An 18981-nucleotide genomic window follows, 5' to 3' on the forward strand; every position below is an offset into this window, starting at 1 on the left:
CGGAACGATATTCATGCTCATAAAGAACGTAAAAATAGAATAAAAATGAGTTCTTAAACATACGTCCTCAACGCTTAGGAAAACCTCTGTATAAGTAGAAGCAATATTGGAATTGAACATGGATATGGTAAAGAAAACCATTATAAGGAATTCTTTGAAACTAGATTCCTATGTATCTACAGCTTCTGATGGAATTCTCAACGTGTTGAACATGTCGGCTTACTTATTAGGAGAAAAACATGAATAATATGATAGATTCATTTTGTAGAGAAATAATAATTTAATTTGGTGTCAAATTAAATTAAAAATAGTAGATATTCATGTAAAGGAAGTATTAAAAGAAAAATATAACTCAGCTATGAGTTATTTAAACTTTTCAAATAAATGATAATCCAATTTTATCTGTAGTGGTAAAATTTTATATTGTCCAACATAAATTGATAATAGAACCCAATAGGTGAACTCAATTTTTCTCATATCATACAACCAAGAAATGCAGGCTGCTTTGTGGTCGGCCTCCATTTTTTCTCATGCCAGAAAATGAAAGGCAGACTCCAATTGCTGCATTTTGATGTTGATATAACTATAGTGTATCTATATGCTATCCTTGGGTGGCTTGGTATATAAAAGGGAATATTTTATTTACTTTTGAGATCTGAGGTAAATACAAAAATATCTTTTAAACTTTTAAAAAAACATTTTCAACCCTTTAAATTCGTTTTTTTTTTCTTTGCAGTAATTAATTGGGAGACTTCAAATTTTTTTCTTAATTTTTCATTAAATTTTATTTAAACTATATGATAATTTTTTTTTCTTTTAAAAAAACTGTATGATAACTTTAATTATATAACGTTTTTTCAAATAAGATATATATTAAAAAAATACCTTTAATTAAATATATTAAAAAATTATAATATATTTAATTAAATATATTTGATAATTATAATATATTTAGTTAGATAGAGTTGACAAATTATAGCTAAGTTAAAAAAGCTGATCTAATTAAATCATCACATAAAGTGAAATACTATCACATAGTTTTAGTAAAATTAATTAAAAATATAAATTAACAAACTTTCAAATTTTCAAATTAATTTTTGCATAATTGTAAAAATAAATAAATAATATTTGCAAAAAGAAAAAAAAGAAAAGAATAACGCATTTAAAGGTTTTCGGATTTTAGTAGGTGTATAAGAATAATTTATTTTGTCACAAAAATACAAATGATTTATTAAACATTTGAAAAATATTTTTACATTCATCTCAAATCAAATCTCAACGTGTAAGCTAAATATTGCACGTAAAAATTAGCCCCACTAATGAAAAGCAAAGTCAACTGCTCAAATAAACATACATATAATAATAATTAAACATGAATAAGAATTTATATAGTTTGGTGTTGTCACCTCCAAAGACGAAGAAATAAATTAAACACATTTTTCCGAAGTTTATATATATATATATATGTATATATATATATATATGTATATATATATATTTTTTTGGTTGGGACAGGGAGGGGGCAGAAGCATGGACTTGGCCAAACCGGCTACAACTGCACCCCTCTGAAATTTATATATATATATATATGGAAATTCTATAGTGAGGATAATCCGTATGAGGACTGCAGTATTAGTGACGGTTTTTTATAGTATTAACAATGATTTTTTAGAAAATCGTCACCAATATTGTGATCCGTATAAGGACCGTCCGCACCATAAACGAACTGTGTATATATATATATATATAAACGCATGCACACACACACACACACACACACACACACACACACACACACACATTTCTCCGACTGTAGATTTTGTTGACCTCCATAGATCGCCAGCAATGCCATATTATACGGACCGTCCGCACCATAAATGAACTGTGTATATATATATATAAACGCATGCACACACACACACACACACACACACACACACACACACACACACACACACATTTCTCCGACTGTAGATTTTGTTGACCTCCATAGATCGCCAGCAATGCCATATTGTTGTGTTCCTTTTACAATATGTTTTCCAGCGCCGGAGTTAGAATTCAAGTAGGATTCTTGAATATGCTTCTTGGCTTTGATTGCAACAAAATGTCGGTGAAAAGGTACACTTGAATATCAGACAATAAGAGAGTCAAATAATCAATTACACGTGGGTTAAGAGAGATGATTTGAGGATTCGTTCTTTCTTTGCTCATCCTCTAATTTCATCAAGAGTAGTTATTCTGAGGTAAAAGCGACGCTTTTTTTTTTTTTTTGAATAATTTATCTAAATACTATTTTTTTATTATTTGAATTTGTATTTTTATAGACACAAATAAAAAAATAAAGATGTTCTACTACTGGAGCTAACCTATTTTGTTAGTAAAACGATGTATTTAAATAGTGATTTTTTACCAAAACAAAATCATATATTATTTCTACTATCTGTTTCTTTTTTTATTTTTGATAAATTTGTAAAGGGAATGTTAAACACCGAACCTGTTCTTGATGCATATTGTGTCCTTCAGGATCTAAAAACCGATATGGTATGACAATTGGCTTGTAAACGAGAAGGAATTTAGTTATTATATGTTAGTAAGTTTTGCGCAATGCAGCTTCTACATCCATTCCTCATCCTTCCACCTCTAAAGAAGATTTTTGTATTTGATCAATCTAGAATCTGACAGCATTAATAATCATTGTCATTTAGATTATTTTCTAAAGATATTTCTAATAGTTTTTTATTAATCAAAATTCCTAGTATTTCTTTGATTGGATATATTTTTTCTCTTGCCTTAATTAATGCAAGGTTTACTTCATTGCAAAAGAAGAACACATTATTAAGATCTTAAATTGTGCCTAATCTTCATAGAGTATCTAAAGATCATTTTTATAGCAAAGATTGAAGCATAAATTTTTTTCGATCTTCATATATCTAGATTTTATAGTTTTTTCATAGTTATGATCTATAAGTAGTTAAATTTTATAACTTTCATAACAATAAAGGTGTTTAATTTATGCATCTTAAAATATGATTGATGTGCACTATATAGTATGATTGGTCATTCATATTTTGAAACATTAACTTTGGCATACTTTAGGTAAAACACTTTAATTTTATTTGGTATAATTTTTAGAAAGCAAAAAATAATTTTTAAAATTCAAAAACTGCTTTTGACTTTTAAAAATATTTGGGCAATTTTCATAAAGTTTTTATGATTTTCATAATAAACTTTTAATCAAAATCATTAAAAAATAACTTGCTTATAGTTTGTTTACAGAAAAGTAAAAGAAAAAGTACAAATAAAATCTACACAACACGCATGGTTAGTTTTAGATGGTGGGAAAGGAAAGCGACCTTAGAAGTAAAAAAAAAAATTAATTAAAGACCGGAAAAAGATAGATCGCACAATCGGGTATCACAGCATTAAAGCTTGGATGAAGAAGAGGGGAAAAAGAAACTGTACTAACAAAGTGGGGACTATTACTGTAGTATTAATGTTGCTCTAATAAAATCTAAAAGGTATAGTGAACCATATCAATGGAGATTTGATGGTGAAAAAGGACAAGAAGTAGTTAGGAAAATTAAAAGCTAAGAAAGGGAAAGAAAAGTCGAATATTTCAAGGTAGAGAGGCAACCAATGCAGAAATGTACCCATCACCTGCAACTTTTGAACAACACATTTATAGTTACTTGTGGCATCGAAACACTCATTCTCGAAGCAGGTATGATCATTAATAGGTCGGTTCGTAATTCTATTTATTGTTTCATTTTGCCCCTTTTTAAAAAAAAAAAATAAAAAAATTGCCTTCCTATATGTTGTTTTTGTTGAATTTTTTTTTTTAAATTTTTTATGGTAGTTTTTTTAGTTGTAGAATGAGTAAATGTGAGGGGACCATATAGATCTGCTATAGTGCATTAGAAAAAATCTAACCTACTCTTCAGCGTATCAGAAATTAGCCCCCGGGAGTCTTTGATTTCACATAGTTTATTTATTTATTTTCATAAATCCATTAATTTTAGCATAATTTATAGGTTATTCACCCAAAAAAAGAAAAAGAAAAAAAAAAAAAGAGCATACTTTACAGGTCTAATAGAGAAACAATTATTTCTATAACTATACAAGCACATCTAAGTTTCAATTAATAAGTCTAAAAAGTGATTCAGATATTGAGCCATAAGAACGAGCACCCTTTTCGGTGGGCATTATGTGGTATTTATGTATCTAAATATTACTAACTGTACTTATGTATATAAATACTACTACCTACAGAACTCTAGTTAATCATTTGCAAGTATATTTGCTTTAGAACTACAAAAATTCTTAACTACAATTTTTCTACTGAAAAAATTTTCTAAAGTCGGAGTAGGTTATCTTGGTATAAAATTTATGTACAAAATATTAGGTGACAAAGTACGATTTTTAAAACATGTCAGATTCGTCAACGGTGAAATTTAATATTTATTTTTATCGTTTCAGATTACATTGAAAAAAAAAAAACAAAAAAATAAGTACTTGAAATTCACTGGTCGTGTGGTCCTTCCGTAATCTTTGACTTTGTATATGTCCACCAATTGAGGACTCCGAAGGGTACCTTTCATGGATGATAGACCGGACCAAAAGCAGGCTTTTGATTTTCTTCAAGTTGTTGCAACTTGGATAGGATTATCCATATGAATTCTAAAAAGTAAAGATTTCCTATGCACATCTATAGGTTTTTCTTTAACAATTTCTTTGACCCTTTTAATTTCAGTTTGACAATTAATCTGAATATCATTGTGATGAGAAACAGTATGGATAATGGAGTTAGCTTATAGGGTATGAACAGTCTCAAGTAACCAGCTGATTGCCATTATTTGGAAACGTTGGAAAAAGATGAATTGACAAGGACATGAATTCCTGGCAATTATTTTAAAGCATATAACACTACCCAGGAAACCACAAATGCAATAAGATTTTCTCTATCGAATTGTCTTTTAAAGTGCTTAATTCACCAAAAAATAAATAAATTATAACTAGATTGCCTCAATCTAGACAGGATACATTGAGGAAAGACCTTCTGTGGGCCTAATTTTCACATAGCTGGTAACTGGTTGTTCAGAATGATTGATAACTTTCTCTAGTCTCTATTAACATTCACTTGAAGCTACTACACCTGAAAGAGAGAAATAATGATAATAAGAAACAAAACAAAACTTATCTAATGTAGGAATTGATGCAGTCAAGCACATTATAAGAATGGTATCTTGCCTGTGCAGGAGATGGCTCAGGAACATCAACTAGCCGCTCCATCGTTTGCAGTTGATCATAGGGTGCAATCTGTGACATAAAATGGAAACCATGTACTGAATAAAAAGCCTAAAGTTGAGGGGGTAAAGAAAAAAGGTTATGCTTCTTTTATTTTATGTAACTCAAATGGGAGTGGTTATCAACATTTGCAGTAAATCCAATGTTAGAACTACTTATTCACTGTAAACGCCTGATCCAACTTTCCTACCTCCCAAACAAGTGTTAATTCAACTATCGCCATTGATCAATTCTCATAAAACTCAGTTCATTTTCCAATTCCAAATCCAGGTTATTTGACTGTTGAATTAATTGTTAATGCTTTTAATCGTCTTTCAAATGCATAGGAGTGAATCATAATTACATTACTGTAACACGCCTTGCATTTTACCAACACAAGGTGTTATTGCCAAGAATCTCAAGTCCGCACAATGAACGATACTGGAAAAAGCCAACTCATTATATGACTAACATAGAAAAAATGAAATCACCTGGCTAAATCCATCCGGCCACGTTATTGACACAGCATAATTTCCCATTGGTCGAATTTCTTCGGGTTCAATATCTTCTGGGACATCGGTGTATTGCAACTTTTGCTCCCCCGTCCACTCATCCTGTTTTCATTGAATGACTATTTACTAGTTGACAGAAAAAAGACAAAAGTTTGCTTTTGTAATGCTTTTCATTTGCTGACCACAATAGTATAATTAAACCACGGGGAAGCATTTGTCAATGCCATTTTTCTTCTTAGAAAGCAACATTTCATCTGCTTTTAACGATTACCATTTGAAACTTCTGGCATAGAATTTGGTCGCATATACAATTTATAACCCATCAATTAGAGTCTGAGAAGTCTTGAAAGACATTTCTTTGAATTTTCCATCTCCAGATTTGTCCATTCATAGACTTTACTAAAGCTACAGAGTAGGGATTTGACAACCAGATTACTTTTTCTCTTGTTTGATCATAATTATTGAATTGTAATTTAGAATGGAAAAACATAGACTAAAATGTCGATATTAATATTCTAGAGAATGATGTATGTATAACTTGCTATACTAGAGTGCTACTGTGGAAATATGACTGTTCACTCGATGCTTCCTGAAACATTTTATGAGTATAGCCATTTTGTTTAACACTGCTATTAAAACCGATGTCCCATTTAAGGGAAGATATATTTTTATAATTTTCTGATAAAATATGGAACAAGGCAAAAAGAAGAATTCTTTGCAAAGACTTTCACCACGAAAAAAGTTAAAACGTAATTAAAAAAAAAAAAATATATATATATATATATATATTAAAAAAAAAAAAAAAAAAAAAAAAAAAAAAAAAAAAACTGAACTTCCCCGGAAGGGAAGAGTATGAGTATCTGCATTGACTAAAAGAAGTGTGTCATTAAAAAGCACAGGTTGTGATGGTTGCTAGTCCATTGGTTAGAGTTTACTTCAAACTTGGGTTAGAATTTTATAGAAAATGTTTTCTCTATTCTAGTTTCTTCTAAAGAGAAAAATCAAAGGTAGAAATTATATTAGCACATTCCCCTCCTTCCCTCTCTCCCTTTCCTACGTTTAAAAAACTCTTATAAGCCACATCTAGATGCTCTTCCTTAGGCTTTTTAGGGACTTGAAAACACAGAGCACCAAAGTCAAGGTGTTTTATTTGAACGGAGACTAGAAAACCTATTTATGATGCTGCAGCATACTAGAACAACATAACCCTAGGCACCATTATCTTGCATAATAAATCAAACAAATAAAGTAAATAAATAAAGTACCAAAATGTTACTTTTTTCTTGCCATGAAATTATATATATCCAAATGGATAATGGATATCTAGAAGGAATTGGCTCATACCACACTTTGAGCAGAGCGGTCATTTCGTCTCACAGTTGCAGGATGCAGAAGAAATTCTTCGTTTGAATCTGGTACCTTCACCCTAATTACCTTGAGTGATCTATCATAGGTGACAGCTGTAGATACTAAATGAAGAAAAGATGACATTTCATCAGAGAAAGGCCTGGAAAGACTTTATGAAATCCAATTACAAAATTAAGTAACAAAGTAACTTCTAATGGGAACAATTTAGTCCTCTCAAATTATTTCGATAAAAAAAATATATATATGGTTTTTAATTTGGTCATATATATATAAGAGAAGGAGTTCTTCCATCATATAATTAGTAACAAAGTAACTTCTAATGGGAAAAATCTAATCCTTTCAAATTATTTCAATTAAAAAAAAATTCCCGTTTTTAATTTGGTCAGATGTATGAAACTTCTTTCTATAGGCAGAGCAGAGAATGAGTACCTTGTTGGCGAATCTTGGCACACTGTTGCACAATGCATACCCCTAGATTCTGAAATGTCTGGGCAACTTCACTCAGAGGATCAGCTACCACTTCGGGCATTCCACTATCTCCAGAAGCAGATAGCTATAAAAACGAACTTAATAGGTTTAGATAGTTTATATATGTATTTTCTTTTCTGGGAAGTTAAAGTGAAATTTTACAAAAAACAAACATAAGGTTGCCACATAAGATGAACTAGAGAACATAGTACTTACAGTTGGTCTAATGGGGAGATCAAACAGATGAGGAATTCCAAACTGCTGGACTACCTGACAAGATATGAATACTTTATAAATATATGTGTATCTTAGAAAATAGTATTGAGGTGCTAATAAACAGCACTGAGAACTTAAAATCTCCATAAATGCAAGAAACAGAAGCATTGGAATGATATTGCATGCCTGAGAACCTGAACCTCTGCCAAACGGGTAATGACGCTTCCCATCAGCATCGAAGTGGCACATATTTTCCACTACAGCAACACATGGCACCTATATTATGGAAAAATAACACAAGTGAACATAATAGTTATGAGATAATATACAAGGTTTATCCCTCTCCGGACAGGACATTTACAAGTCACTTTGATATGGTTGCCATGGTAATTGTACGGAAGAATGCACACCTTAAGCTTTGAAAACATTCGAACTCCTTTTGCAACGTCTATAAAAGCTAGCTTTTGAGGTGTGGTAACAATAACAGCAGCAGTTAATGGGACTACCTGAAATTGTAGTTACACCCACCCCATAAACAAGAAATCTAGAGATTAAGAAGGCAACGCATAAAATAAATAATGTATAAAGTATATCTCAAAATGAATTATCATTTCTATTTTCTACTCAAACATGCTTCAGATAATGCAAAATATAAGCAAAAACAGAACCTGGCATAATGTTAATTGAATATCACCAGTTCCCGGGGGCATGTCCACAACAAGGTAATCTAGCTCCCCCCTGCACAGTGAACTAATCGCAATTAGGCACTAAATATGATGAAATTCTGTAGTTCCGGAATAAAACAAGTAGATATGACAGTTCACAAAGATTTTTGAAACTAAATCTTGGAAACAAGTAGATAAGATGTAACCAGAAGTAGCACATTCATCTTTCTTGGCAACACATTATAATTTCTGATTTACAAGATTATGGTCTTTTGAACATATATAGCCAGTTAAGATATATATATATATATATATATTTCTTTCTTTCTTTCTTTCTGTCATACCACTCAGCTGTTGTTAGAAGTTGGTTGATGACCCCAGAAACCATAGGGCCTCGCATTATTGCACGACCTTGTCCAGCAAATCCAAAAGATACCAGCTTCACTCCCAAGTATTCAGTAGGAATAATTGTTTTCTTCTCTGGGTTCTGCAATAAGTTTTATATTGTCATTATTTAAGGACCTTTCAAATTAGCATGCAAAAGGCAGTTAAAGATTCATAATAGTACCATTTCCAATAGTCGGTTTTCAGGGGAAACCATAGTCGGTAAGCTTGGACCATAGACATCAGCATCAAATATACCGACTCTAGCACCCATACCAGCCAACGTATATGCCAAGTTTACTGCTACAGTTGATTTTCCCACACCTCCCTGCCCAGTTTCCACCATTATGACCAGTGATACAGAATCAGAAACAACACAATCTACAATACATTACTTAGTAGGTAGTTCTGTGTTCAGACAGAGTAGCAAATGGATCAAAACAATTTTGCTGTTTCGTTTCCTTAAGGAAATACTTCTTAGAAACATATTGTAATTAAATAATATGTAACAAACTCACTGTTTTTTCATGGTAAAAGCCCTTAGCCATGATTACCTTGCCAATTAAAATCCAAAGATACCTTTCTCTCCAACTCCAGATTCTTGAGGAGTTCCAAGATCTATATCCAATTTTTTAAGAATGAATTATTTTCTCAAAACAAATTGTGATAAAAATAAAAACCAGCTCCGGATTTTGAGGGGTTCCAGCATCTATATCGAATATTTTTAAGAATGAATTATTATCTCAAAACAAATTGTGTTAAAAATAACACCAACTCCGGATTTTGAGGAGTTCCAACATCTATGTCCAATTTTTTAAGAACAAATCACTTTCCAAAAACAAATTATGATAAAAATAAACACCAATTCAGCTTATTGAACACATTACTGTTGCAAATGTTCAAGAACAAGATTAAATCATAATAATACAGGACCAGGAAAAGGCTAATTACGGGGGGGAAAAAGGAAAAGAGAGGAAAAAGAAGAAGAAAAGGTCAATATGTTGGCAAAGAAAAGCACTGAAACTCTACCTTGCAACTTGAAACTGCTATGATATTTGAAATTGTCTGTAAACCTGCTGGAAGTTGGCCAGCATAAATTGGTCTTGCTGGCTGTGCTGACATTGTCACATTAACATTCTTGACCCAAGGAAGATTTTTCACCACCTCATTTGCCTGCTGCTCAAACTGTCACCCAATAATAAATCTTGTTACACTTTCTATAAATAAGTGGAAATAAACACACTATGTAATCCATCTAAGACCACTTAATCAACTAATAGCATAATAACATTGAAATTTCTACCATCAAAAGAAGATGTAACCAAAAGCAACATTCCACATGATTCATGCAAAATACAAGGAAGAAGGGAATGTAAAATATTCACTTTTATCCATAGCCACACGATATTTATGAGAACTTACAAAACAAAAGATCTACCATTTCAAACATATGTGAGTTGTTGATCAAACAATGTGATTGTGTCATTTACCATGTCCTTGATTGGACATGCTGGTGTAGTGAGCTCTAACCGAAATGAAACCTGAGATGGGAAAAAAAATCGGTACGTTTTTAGTAAGGACATTATGTTTACATGTATGTCATAGAAAATGTCACATCCATTGCTCTACATGACCTCTCCAAAAGCCTCATTGATGTTCAGATCTTTCACAAAACCACATGAGACTATGTCTGTCCCAAAATCCGGGTCAATGATTTGAGACAATGCTTTTAGCACATCATTCTCTGCGGTCCCACTTAATATTGTAGAAGCACCAGCTACAAAATTAACAAAAAGAAAATAAATAAAATGAACATGAAAATAAAGTTGACAAAATCAATACTGCTCCTACATGAACTCAATAGGATGGGAGAAACTAAAAAAAATGAAAACAACAACTCCCTTCACAGTGAAATATTTTCACCATAGTGGCTTAATATCATTTTTGAGTCTGTCACAACAGGTCAGCTATTTACAGGTGACATGGCAAGCTGTGGCTGGTCAGGCTTTCAATGCTGACCAATTGCAGCTTGCCACGTGGCTCATGAAGACCTCATGGGTTGTGAGAGGAACCATTTTTCCTTTACCGGGTTGGTCATGTTCATGATAAGTGTGTATTTTTTTTTTTCTCCCAATTCGCCAACATTGCATCATATAAGTAAGCTATGCAATTTTTAGAAAAATAATTTTTTGGCAGTAAGACGAGAGAAGTTCACCTTCAACAGAGGCAGCTTTAATTGTGGTGGAGCTAAAAATGGACCTTTTACGTGATACCCATATAGACCTTTCAAGTCCTTGTTGTGGTTGAACATAACAACTTATAGCTGATAATAGAAAAGGTTTCTCAGGTAAAAGTAATCCTACAGCAAGAAACCCAGTAAAGCAATTCAGTGAGTGAACTTGGAAAAAAAAATTTTAAAAATGACTAGATTAAATAAAGTAATACATGTAAGGATTTCACCTGCTTTTGAGAGTGTTTTTGAGGATTGGAATGAAGTGTAAATTGAGGAAGGAGCATGAAGAAGTTGCATATTCAAGAGAAACACAAAAGGAAGGACTGGGAGGAGAGATGCGAGAAATGGGAGTTGAGCGTCGTTGTGAACCGCATGTTTCGTCTTTTGCCTAATGTAATCTTGTGACGTTAGCAACCCAATCCGTATGCCACAAACGACGACGTATTTACCTGTCCGCGTGGCTGGCTGCGTTTAAAAGTAGAATTAATTCTTCAAAAAGAATAATAATGAGAACTGATTCCATAACCTGCCTAAAATAGTAATATGCCGATGGAATTCAATATATTTTGTGTGAATATTAACCTCTTTTGTTTTAAGTCTAAAAGAATTGATTGTAATCATTAAGGGTAAAGACGAAATTAGAATATATATATATATATATATATTTTTAGCTTTTGTGCAACAAAATTAACAGTTAAAAGATGCGATTCGTGATATAAATCTGAATTGCTTTATCTTTCAATAAGACAGAACTGATCCGTTTGTTTAGATACTTAACTTTTTGGAAAAATAAAAAAAACCGAGTAATAAGTTTAAATGAAAAAATAATTTAATTTTGAATATCCTTGACGACGACTTGCCCTTTCATGGGGTCGACCGGACCGGCGCCAGCACACAGCACTCCCAAACTGAAACGCTTTTCAGCTTTTCCTTATCAAACGTTTCTCAACCTTGTTGTCAACAAAAATTTTTTAAGAAATAAAAACATTTTTCGTCCCTCGCATTGTACGACATGTCGTTTTCACTTTCAGTAACAAGTAGCATCTACCGTGTTTTTCAAAACTCAGCTATACAGAATTAAAGCCATGCTCCATGACACAAACTGAAAATGGCCAAAACGAAATGGAAATGGAATATAAAGAAAATGACTAATGAGTATATTCTTTCAGAATTAAAGATTCTACATCAATGACCTTATCAGAGAATGTGTTCTGAATCAGCAACCAAATCTTTTTAGCCGGACAAATCTTGCCCGCGATACAAATGAATCACTTGTAATAGTGATTTGAGTAATAGAAAAAAAATAAAAATGCCTGTACAAAGACGGCGAAATTGATCAGAGGAGGTCATTTTTCATCGCAGCAAAAAAAAGATGATGAACATGAAGCAAATAGCAATCCTGTGTATTATCGGAATGCCCTGCGCTCTTATTTAATGCCATAGCTTACTACAGAATCCATTCCTTAGTCTCTTGCTGGAAATAATATCTGAGAATGAGTCAACCAACTGTCCTGCCAAGCTACTTGGATCATCGATCATCGTTTGAATGAAGGTGTTAACCACCCTGCGCTCCTGCTCGGTAGATCTCAGGCTAAACCAAGTTAGCAATTTCAACCTGAATTCCTGCGTAATGTGACCCTCACATTCCAGCCATCGGATTATCTTCACACAGTACTCAAAGTTTTCATCCAGGCAACAAGAACCATTAGAAACCCGGAATGGTGAACCATTAATCAGGGTGCTGTCACAATCATGCGTCTCTTCATTTGTATTTGCAGCTCTTTTCCTGCAAAACTCTGCTCGAGAATCAACAGCTGGCACATCTCCAGTTGGCCCATGTGTCCATGTCTGTGAATCACCACTACCATGTGATCTAGCTAAACCATTCTTGGCTACATCATGAGAAGCAGCATCGTCATCTGCCTCAACAGCTTGCTGTAAAGTGCACCCGTTATCTTCATCCCTGGAGGACTCGAAAGGTGGGGTCAACTCTTCATTTAGATCAGGTACAGTAACGACGTTCAAGTCCAGTCCTCGCGAAACAGAAGGTACCCTTTCTTGAATGGTTTCAGGCTTTACCACTTTGCTTACTCCACAGCACTTCTCTATATCTGCACTGCAGAACCCCTCGAAGTATCCTTGTTCTTGAGCCCAAGCCAAGCGTAGTATCTTTCCTAGGTCTCGAACCTTGAATTCAGAAGAACCAGCCTCCATTGGAGTTTTAGTGTTGCTCTTGGCACCAGAACTTCCTTCAATTTGAGAATTCTCTTTCTTACCATTCATGTTTACTGAATTGGGATTTTTATGAATTATCTCAACACTCTTGGTGAAACACTTAGCCTCAGAGTGACCCAAGTCACTTGTGTCAGTATAAGATACAATCCGAAATGTGTACTCTGTGCAAGGCTGCAAATTTGATACCAAAATCCTTCTTTGAGCTCTTGGAAAGACACAACTAGGCTCTTTTGCATGTGTCTCCTCTCGACTCTTGTAATACCAAAGCTTGTAGCCTTTAACATCATCACATGATGCATTAGACAGTTCAATCAAAATAATTGAGATGGACGATGATGTTACTTCCTCAAAAACAAACTTGCAAGCAGCAGGAAGTGAATCCTCTGTATAGATAACAAATGAACATAAATATAACCATATTAATTATACAAAACAAGAGCAATTAAAAGGACAAACGATACCATCCAATTCAGGTCCTGACCTCTGCAATTTGGATTCACATTAGAAATGTTGGCCAGCCATTCATCTGCTTTCTCAATCGCAAGAGAACAGAGCTTCTGCACTTCACCTGCCACAGAGAGTCTGCTGACAATTCCTCGTGCCATCCTGGCAGAAACTCCATTCACTGGGCCTAATTCTGCTTCTAGTTTAGCCTTAGATTCTTTTACAATTTCATGTAATTCCTTAAACCTTGAAGTTCCATCCAGGAGCCTGTAACTCAAATATATCCTATGACAAAGTATATCAACACGACGAGCATCTTTTGCTACCATTAGTTGCTTTTTCCAACATCTGTTAAATTAATCAAATCAAAGCAATTCTATCAATCCAATGCCTAAAAACACATCAATGGACCATAAACAAACTTCCAATTAGTGCTTTTTTCTTGTTACTTTAGTTTCCTTCTATCTTTTCTTATTCACCAGCCATTAAGAGCACATAGGTATTGTTAAGTGCATCAAAATCATTTCCCAGAAAAGACAACAAAGAATTCTGGAACCATGCCAGTAGGCATTTAGATTTAAATGTTCTTTTCTATGCCGGGAAACATAGTATAAGTTATTTACTTAGGTTTTAAATAAGAGAATACAAGTCACAATATATATATATATATATATATTTCGAAAAAAGATATTGAGCTGTCAAAAAATCAACTTTAAATGGGAACGAATCTGCGGTGCCTGACATTAGCACATTTCACAACTTGTGCAACTTCAACAGAAAAGAGAGTAATTTGCAGGGTTCGAGAAAGGCCAGAGACAGCTTGCCATGAGCACTAATACTTTCACTGTAAGTGAAGAAATGTATAGTGTTACTTACCCGAGTATACCAGAGACTTTACCACAAGAAGCACAGCAATAACTACCATCTAGCTGCATCAGTTGCCCAAGATCAACAACCCCCACCTTTTCTCGTTGAAGGGCACACTCTATGTGACAAGATAAACCACATGAATCCCCTTGATCAGATTCAGATGTGCACACCAACCAAAGACTAGGGTCCTTGTTGTCATCAAACAAATGACAGATACAACAAGAGCACCTCTTGCAAAATGTATCATCTATGGACAAGACAGCTCTACAAGCAGAGTTTTTACAGATCCATGAGTTTGAACATCCAAAATCAGGAGACTGCTCAGAAGTTGGAGGTACTCGGACGGGATTTTCTCCCTTTCTGTGTTGCTTCCTAGAAGATTGATTGTTAGGACTAGAAGAAGCTCTTTTTAAGTCCTGCTTCTTATTTGTCTTGTTAGTTGTCTTCGCTAGTTCTGTCGTTTTGGTTTTTGATGAAACCAAGTTTTTCTTGTCCTTATCAAAGCATGTCCGAAGAAGTTCCTTCTTTGGACCAGATTTCAGAAACTCTTGAAGGAGCTCTGGACTTCTTGAAGCATCATCTGAATGCCCATTTTTCTCTGGAGTGCTTTGCACACTGGAAGAGAGACTCTGAGCACCAGAAACTGCACAGAGATATGCAAACAATTGATAACTGAAAATCATCTTTCTGATTGTCGAAATCATCCTTCCATTTGGAAACCACACAAACAAAAATTTTAACCAATACTTGCAACAATAAGGGTCCATTTCTTTATGTATCACCAATGAAATATTTTCCTGACTGACTTTGTTATCGTAATTTACTTTCCATCAGTGTGCTAGCAAAACTTCATAGTTAAATAAGAATCTACTAAAATTTCTAGGATTTAATCCAATCATTAATTTACACGCTAATGCAAATGATGAAGGAGTTTAAGAGGGAAAAAAACAAAAACAAAAACAAACAAAAAAACTACAGTACCAACCACGAGGTTAACCAATAAACGAAAGGGAAAAATATACAAACTAAGAGATTAAATGCAAATGATTAGCAGCATACTTAAGTAAAAGGGGCACAAAATATATTCAGAGGGCAACAATATCGGCAACTCAAGGGAAGAGTTAAAACATATATTGGCAGCTCTAAATAGAAAACACACGGGAGAAACCAAATTGTACCTTTAGTGAGAAACTTATCTTCTAAATCCATCTGTAAAAAAAATTAATTACACTAATTGAGTAGTCCTCCCTGTAAAAATAAAAATTGCATTAAAGACCTCGCATAATCATTTGTTAGGAAGAGATTGATCATGTGTGCAATGGTTGAAATGATCAAATGAGCATTTATAGATAGGAATTCCATAAAAGTCCTATATAATCAACAATTACCAATGTAGTTGTCATGAAAAAAAGGTTGGAGTTACACGTCTAAAACTTAGCATTCGGTTAACATTGATTATAGCCCAACCACTTCACTCCATTAAATTAAAATTTTGTTTTACTTTTATTCTTTGGTAACTAAAACAACAGAAAGCACAAAGATCAGAATTTTCTCCTTCCCTATTCCCGTTCACTATCTATTTAACAAAATATGTTTCTCAGCTGGGCAGCTAGAGGTCCTCTATCCATCTTCTAAATTTATTTTTGAGTTATTACACAAGGAAGCTAACGGATTTGACAAAATGAATCAAGCACCAACTGTTTACAATGTAGAGCCAGACAGTGCAAACTGCATTTCTTCAACAGCAGCAAAATCAAAATTTGAATCAAAATCATATAGACATTCACAATCTCCCATCCCACATCGAAGCATACGACCAACAAAAATAAAATAAATAAATAAATAAACCTTTTTCTGTTTCCTAGACGACCCAGATTCTAACCATGCAAAGCAACCACAATCAAACACGCTAGACCCTTTTCTATTCACCATGTTTTTAACAAAATTGAGGAAGAAAATAACAAACAGCCTTTAATAAGTGGCTTCCAGAAACCAAAAAAAAAAAAAATATATATATATATATATATATATATATATATATATGTATAAATAAATAAAACAAGCTTATCGTACTGATCTCCAAAGCATCATGAAATAGAAGGAAATAGTGTCTTCCACCATCTTTCACATACACATTGTGAGAATTAAATGCAACTAAATCAAACGCAAAAGAAAAGGAAAAAAATAAAAAACAGATATTTGACTATGGGGATTGAAATGCAGAAAAGAAAAGAATTTTTCGAAATTTTGGTAGAAGGGAAGAAAAAGAAAAGGGAACCTAAAAGAAAACTCAGAAGACGTAAATATATGAATGGATCTGGCTCGAAAAGTGTTAAAAACGGCAAAAAAAAATTATAAATAAAATAAAACCGAAACCAAAAAAAAAAAAAAAAAAAAAAAAAAACCAAAAAAAAACCAAAAAAAAAAAAAAAAAAAAGGAATCTGAGAGACGTACCGGTGAAGAATGGGGACGAATCTAGGGTTTCGATGCCCCAAAGACGAAGAATTTTCTCTCTGGGAGCATGAATCCAAAAGAGAGAAAAGAGAGAAACTTCTTCGTTGTTGTTAGTTGGTTTGCGAGAAAGAGGCTTGTACGAGTTGTTCACGATTTAGAAGAGGGCGCCGATGGTAGCTTACGCGCTAATATCGCGCGTTCTGGTTTGCTGTTGAGTTTGAAAGCAGGGTTGGTTCTGCTGCGCAGAAAAGTACATGTAGCACTGCCTCCTGCTGTTATTGGTCCGTGTTTTATACGCGCGTCATCAACGCGTAAGGGTAATATTATCCATTTTTTACTACAATATACAGGAAATTTTTTTTATTATTTAGTTCATAAGGTTCTGTTGGAAAAGAGTTTTAAAAAAGTGTAATTTAAGTCCATGTCATTGAGCATTAGTCCAAGGGTATTGGTTCCTCAATGATCAAATCTGAACCGTCAGATTCAACAAACGGTGGAATCCCAATTTTGTTCCAAGTGGTTGACTCACGATTTAAACGAAAAAAAATTAAAAGGAGATTAATTGACGGATTAGTCATGGGTTTCATACACATATAATAACAAAATTAACACGTGGCACACGGAATCTTCAAAAATTTGGTAAAAGGAATTGGTCAAAAAAAGGTGCATGTCAAAAAACAACATGGGTTTAGGTACTTTTCATGATTCAATTTACAATACTTTTTTTTTTTTTTTTTCCGAAAGTTCACATTATTTTTTTTTTTTTTTTACGTGTAGATATTAAAAACAAAACCTACGAGCTGTGCTTAACTGCTTTTTATACATGTGTATACCAAATCACCCAATTGCACTTTGGGCTTTCACCAACCAACCGTCCTCCCAGCCTGATTGGTGGGTGGTTTCAGGATTGTGTTGTTGAAGTGACAAGTCCGGGCGGCTAAAGAGCCTTGATGGATTTGGGTGCTTTGGCAAAATTTGATATACCTCAACTAGCCAACACAATTAGACTTGGGAGATCCTTACTGGTGAGTGGCGAAACGACAAGCCTCAATGGCCAGGACCAGGGTCAGGGTCAGGATCAGGATCAGGTTCGGGGTCATGTGGCATTGTGCCTCTTCTGGCCAACAAATAGACTTGAAAGGTGGTAAGGATCCGATTGGAAAGTATCAAAGTTAGAGAAAAAATATTTTTCAGAATTTAATTTTTTGAGATTCAGTTTTCTGAAAATTATTTTTTTTTTTAGTTTGTTTGGTAAATAATAAAAAATTAAGATTTATAAGTAATTAAATTTAAAATTATATAATAAATTAAGAATAAATATGTATTTTAAAAAAAAATTCATAACTAATTTATCTGAAATTTTCAAAATAATACCTATATATGTGAAAATAACTTTCCTACATATTTTACTATATTGATGAGAATTTAATTTTTTAAACCCATATTTTTTCACCTAAAATAAACATAAAAAAAAAATATCACTTTCTTAAAAAAAAAATTACTCTTCCCCACCAAAAAATACTATTCATTTCTCTCTCTCTCTCTTTCTCCCTCTCAAAGACTAGACTTATGGCAGGTCCTTCACTCTCTAGAAATCTTTGTAGCATTGGCTCAAATTTTAGAGTGCCTATCCATGATAATTTGTTTGCGGTGGGACTTGGTCAAAATATCTTCTTCAGATTTCAGAAAGGACGCGGAATCTAGAAAAAGAACCTAATTCCTTGACAATGTGACCATTTTCTTGGTTTCTTAAACTTAAAATTAAATAAATAAATGTAATTGGAGAATTGACTACGATGGGATTCTTATGCTATAACCTAAAACTGGTCCAAATTTATGTTTGACATG

The 18981-nt window shown here is 33.4% G+C and overlaps 2 protein-coding genes across 4 annotated transcripts; both read right to left on the reverse strand.

The window, feature by feature from the left end:
* Positions 1-4827: 4827 nt before the first annotated feature.
* LOC107431835 (fe-S cluster assembly factor HCF101, chloroplastic) lies at positions 4828-11514 on the reverse strand. 2 transcript variants are annotated; one of them, XM_016042842.4, is made up of 16 exons: positions 11357-11514; positions 11112-11255; positions 10531-10673; positions 10387-10437; positions 9926-10081; positions 9081-9224; positions 8857-8999; positions 8516-8585; positions 8258-8353; positions 8034-8123; positions 7848-7901; positions 7593-7716; positions 7140-7264; positions 5775-5897; positions 5248-5316; positions 4828-5152 (listed from the first exon to the last, which is right to left on the reverse strand). In XM_016042842.4, exons 1-16 carry the CDS (start codon positions 11424-11426, stop codon positions 5147-5149), a joined length of 1608 nt encoding a protein of 535 aa, XP_015898328.2. In that variant the 5' UTR covers positions 11427-11514; the 3' UTR covers positions 4828-5146. The 2 variants fall into 2 exon arrangements, with proteins under 2 accessions (XP_015898328.2, XP_060668590.1); XM_060812607.1 differs by lacking the exons at positions 10531-10673; positions 11112-11255; positions 11357-11514 and having other exon boundaries at positions 10335-10437.
* A 751-nt stretch (positions 11515-12265) lies between these two features.
* Positions 12266-17292, reverse strand: LOC107431859 (VIN3-like protein 1). Of its 2 annotated transcripts, none has more exons than XM_048464918.2 (5): positions 17134-17292; positions 15857-15926; positions 14685-15321; positions 13846-14156; positions 12266-13747 (listed from the first exon to the last, which is right to left on the reverse strand). In XM_048464918.2, the coding sequence occupies exons 2-5, from the start codon at positions 15885-15887 to the stop codon at positions 12561-12563; spliced, it is 2166 nt and encodes a 721-aa protein (XP_048320875.2). In that variant the 5' UTR covers positions 15888-15926; positions 17134-17292; the 3' UTR covers positions 12266-12560. The 2 variants fall into 2 exon arrangements, with proteins under 2 accessions (XP_048320875.2, XP_048320876.2); XM_048464919.2 differs by lacking the exon at positions 17134-17292 and adding an exon at positions 16752-17011.
* Positions 17293-18981: the final 1689 nt, after the last annotated feature.

This window comes from Ziziphus jujuba, chromosome 11, assembly GCF_031755915.1.
Source record: "Ziziphus jujuba cultivar Dongzao chromosome 11, ASM3175591v1".
Classification (NCBI taxonomy): Eukaryota; Viridiplantae; Streptophyta; class Magnoliopsida; order Rosales; family Rhamnaceae; genus Ziziphus; species Ziziphus jujuba.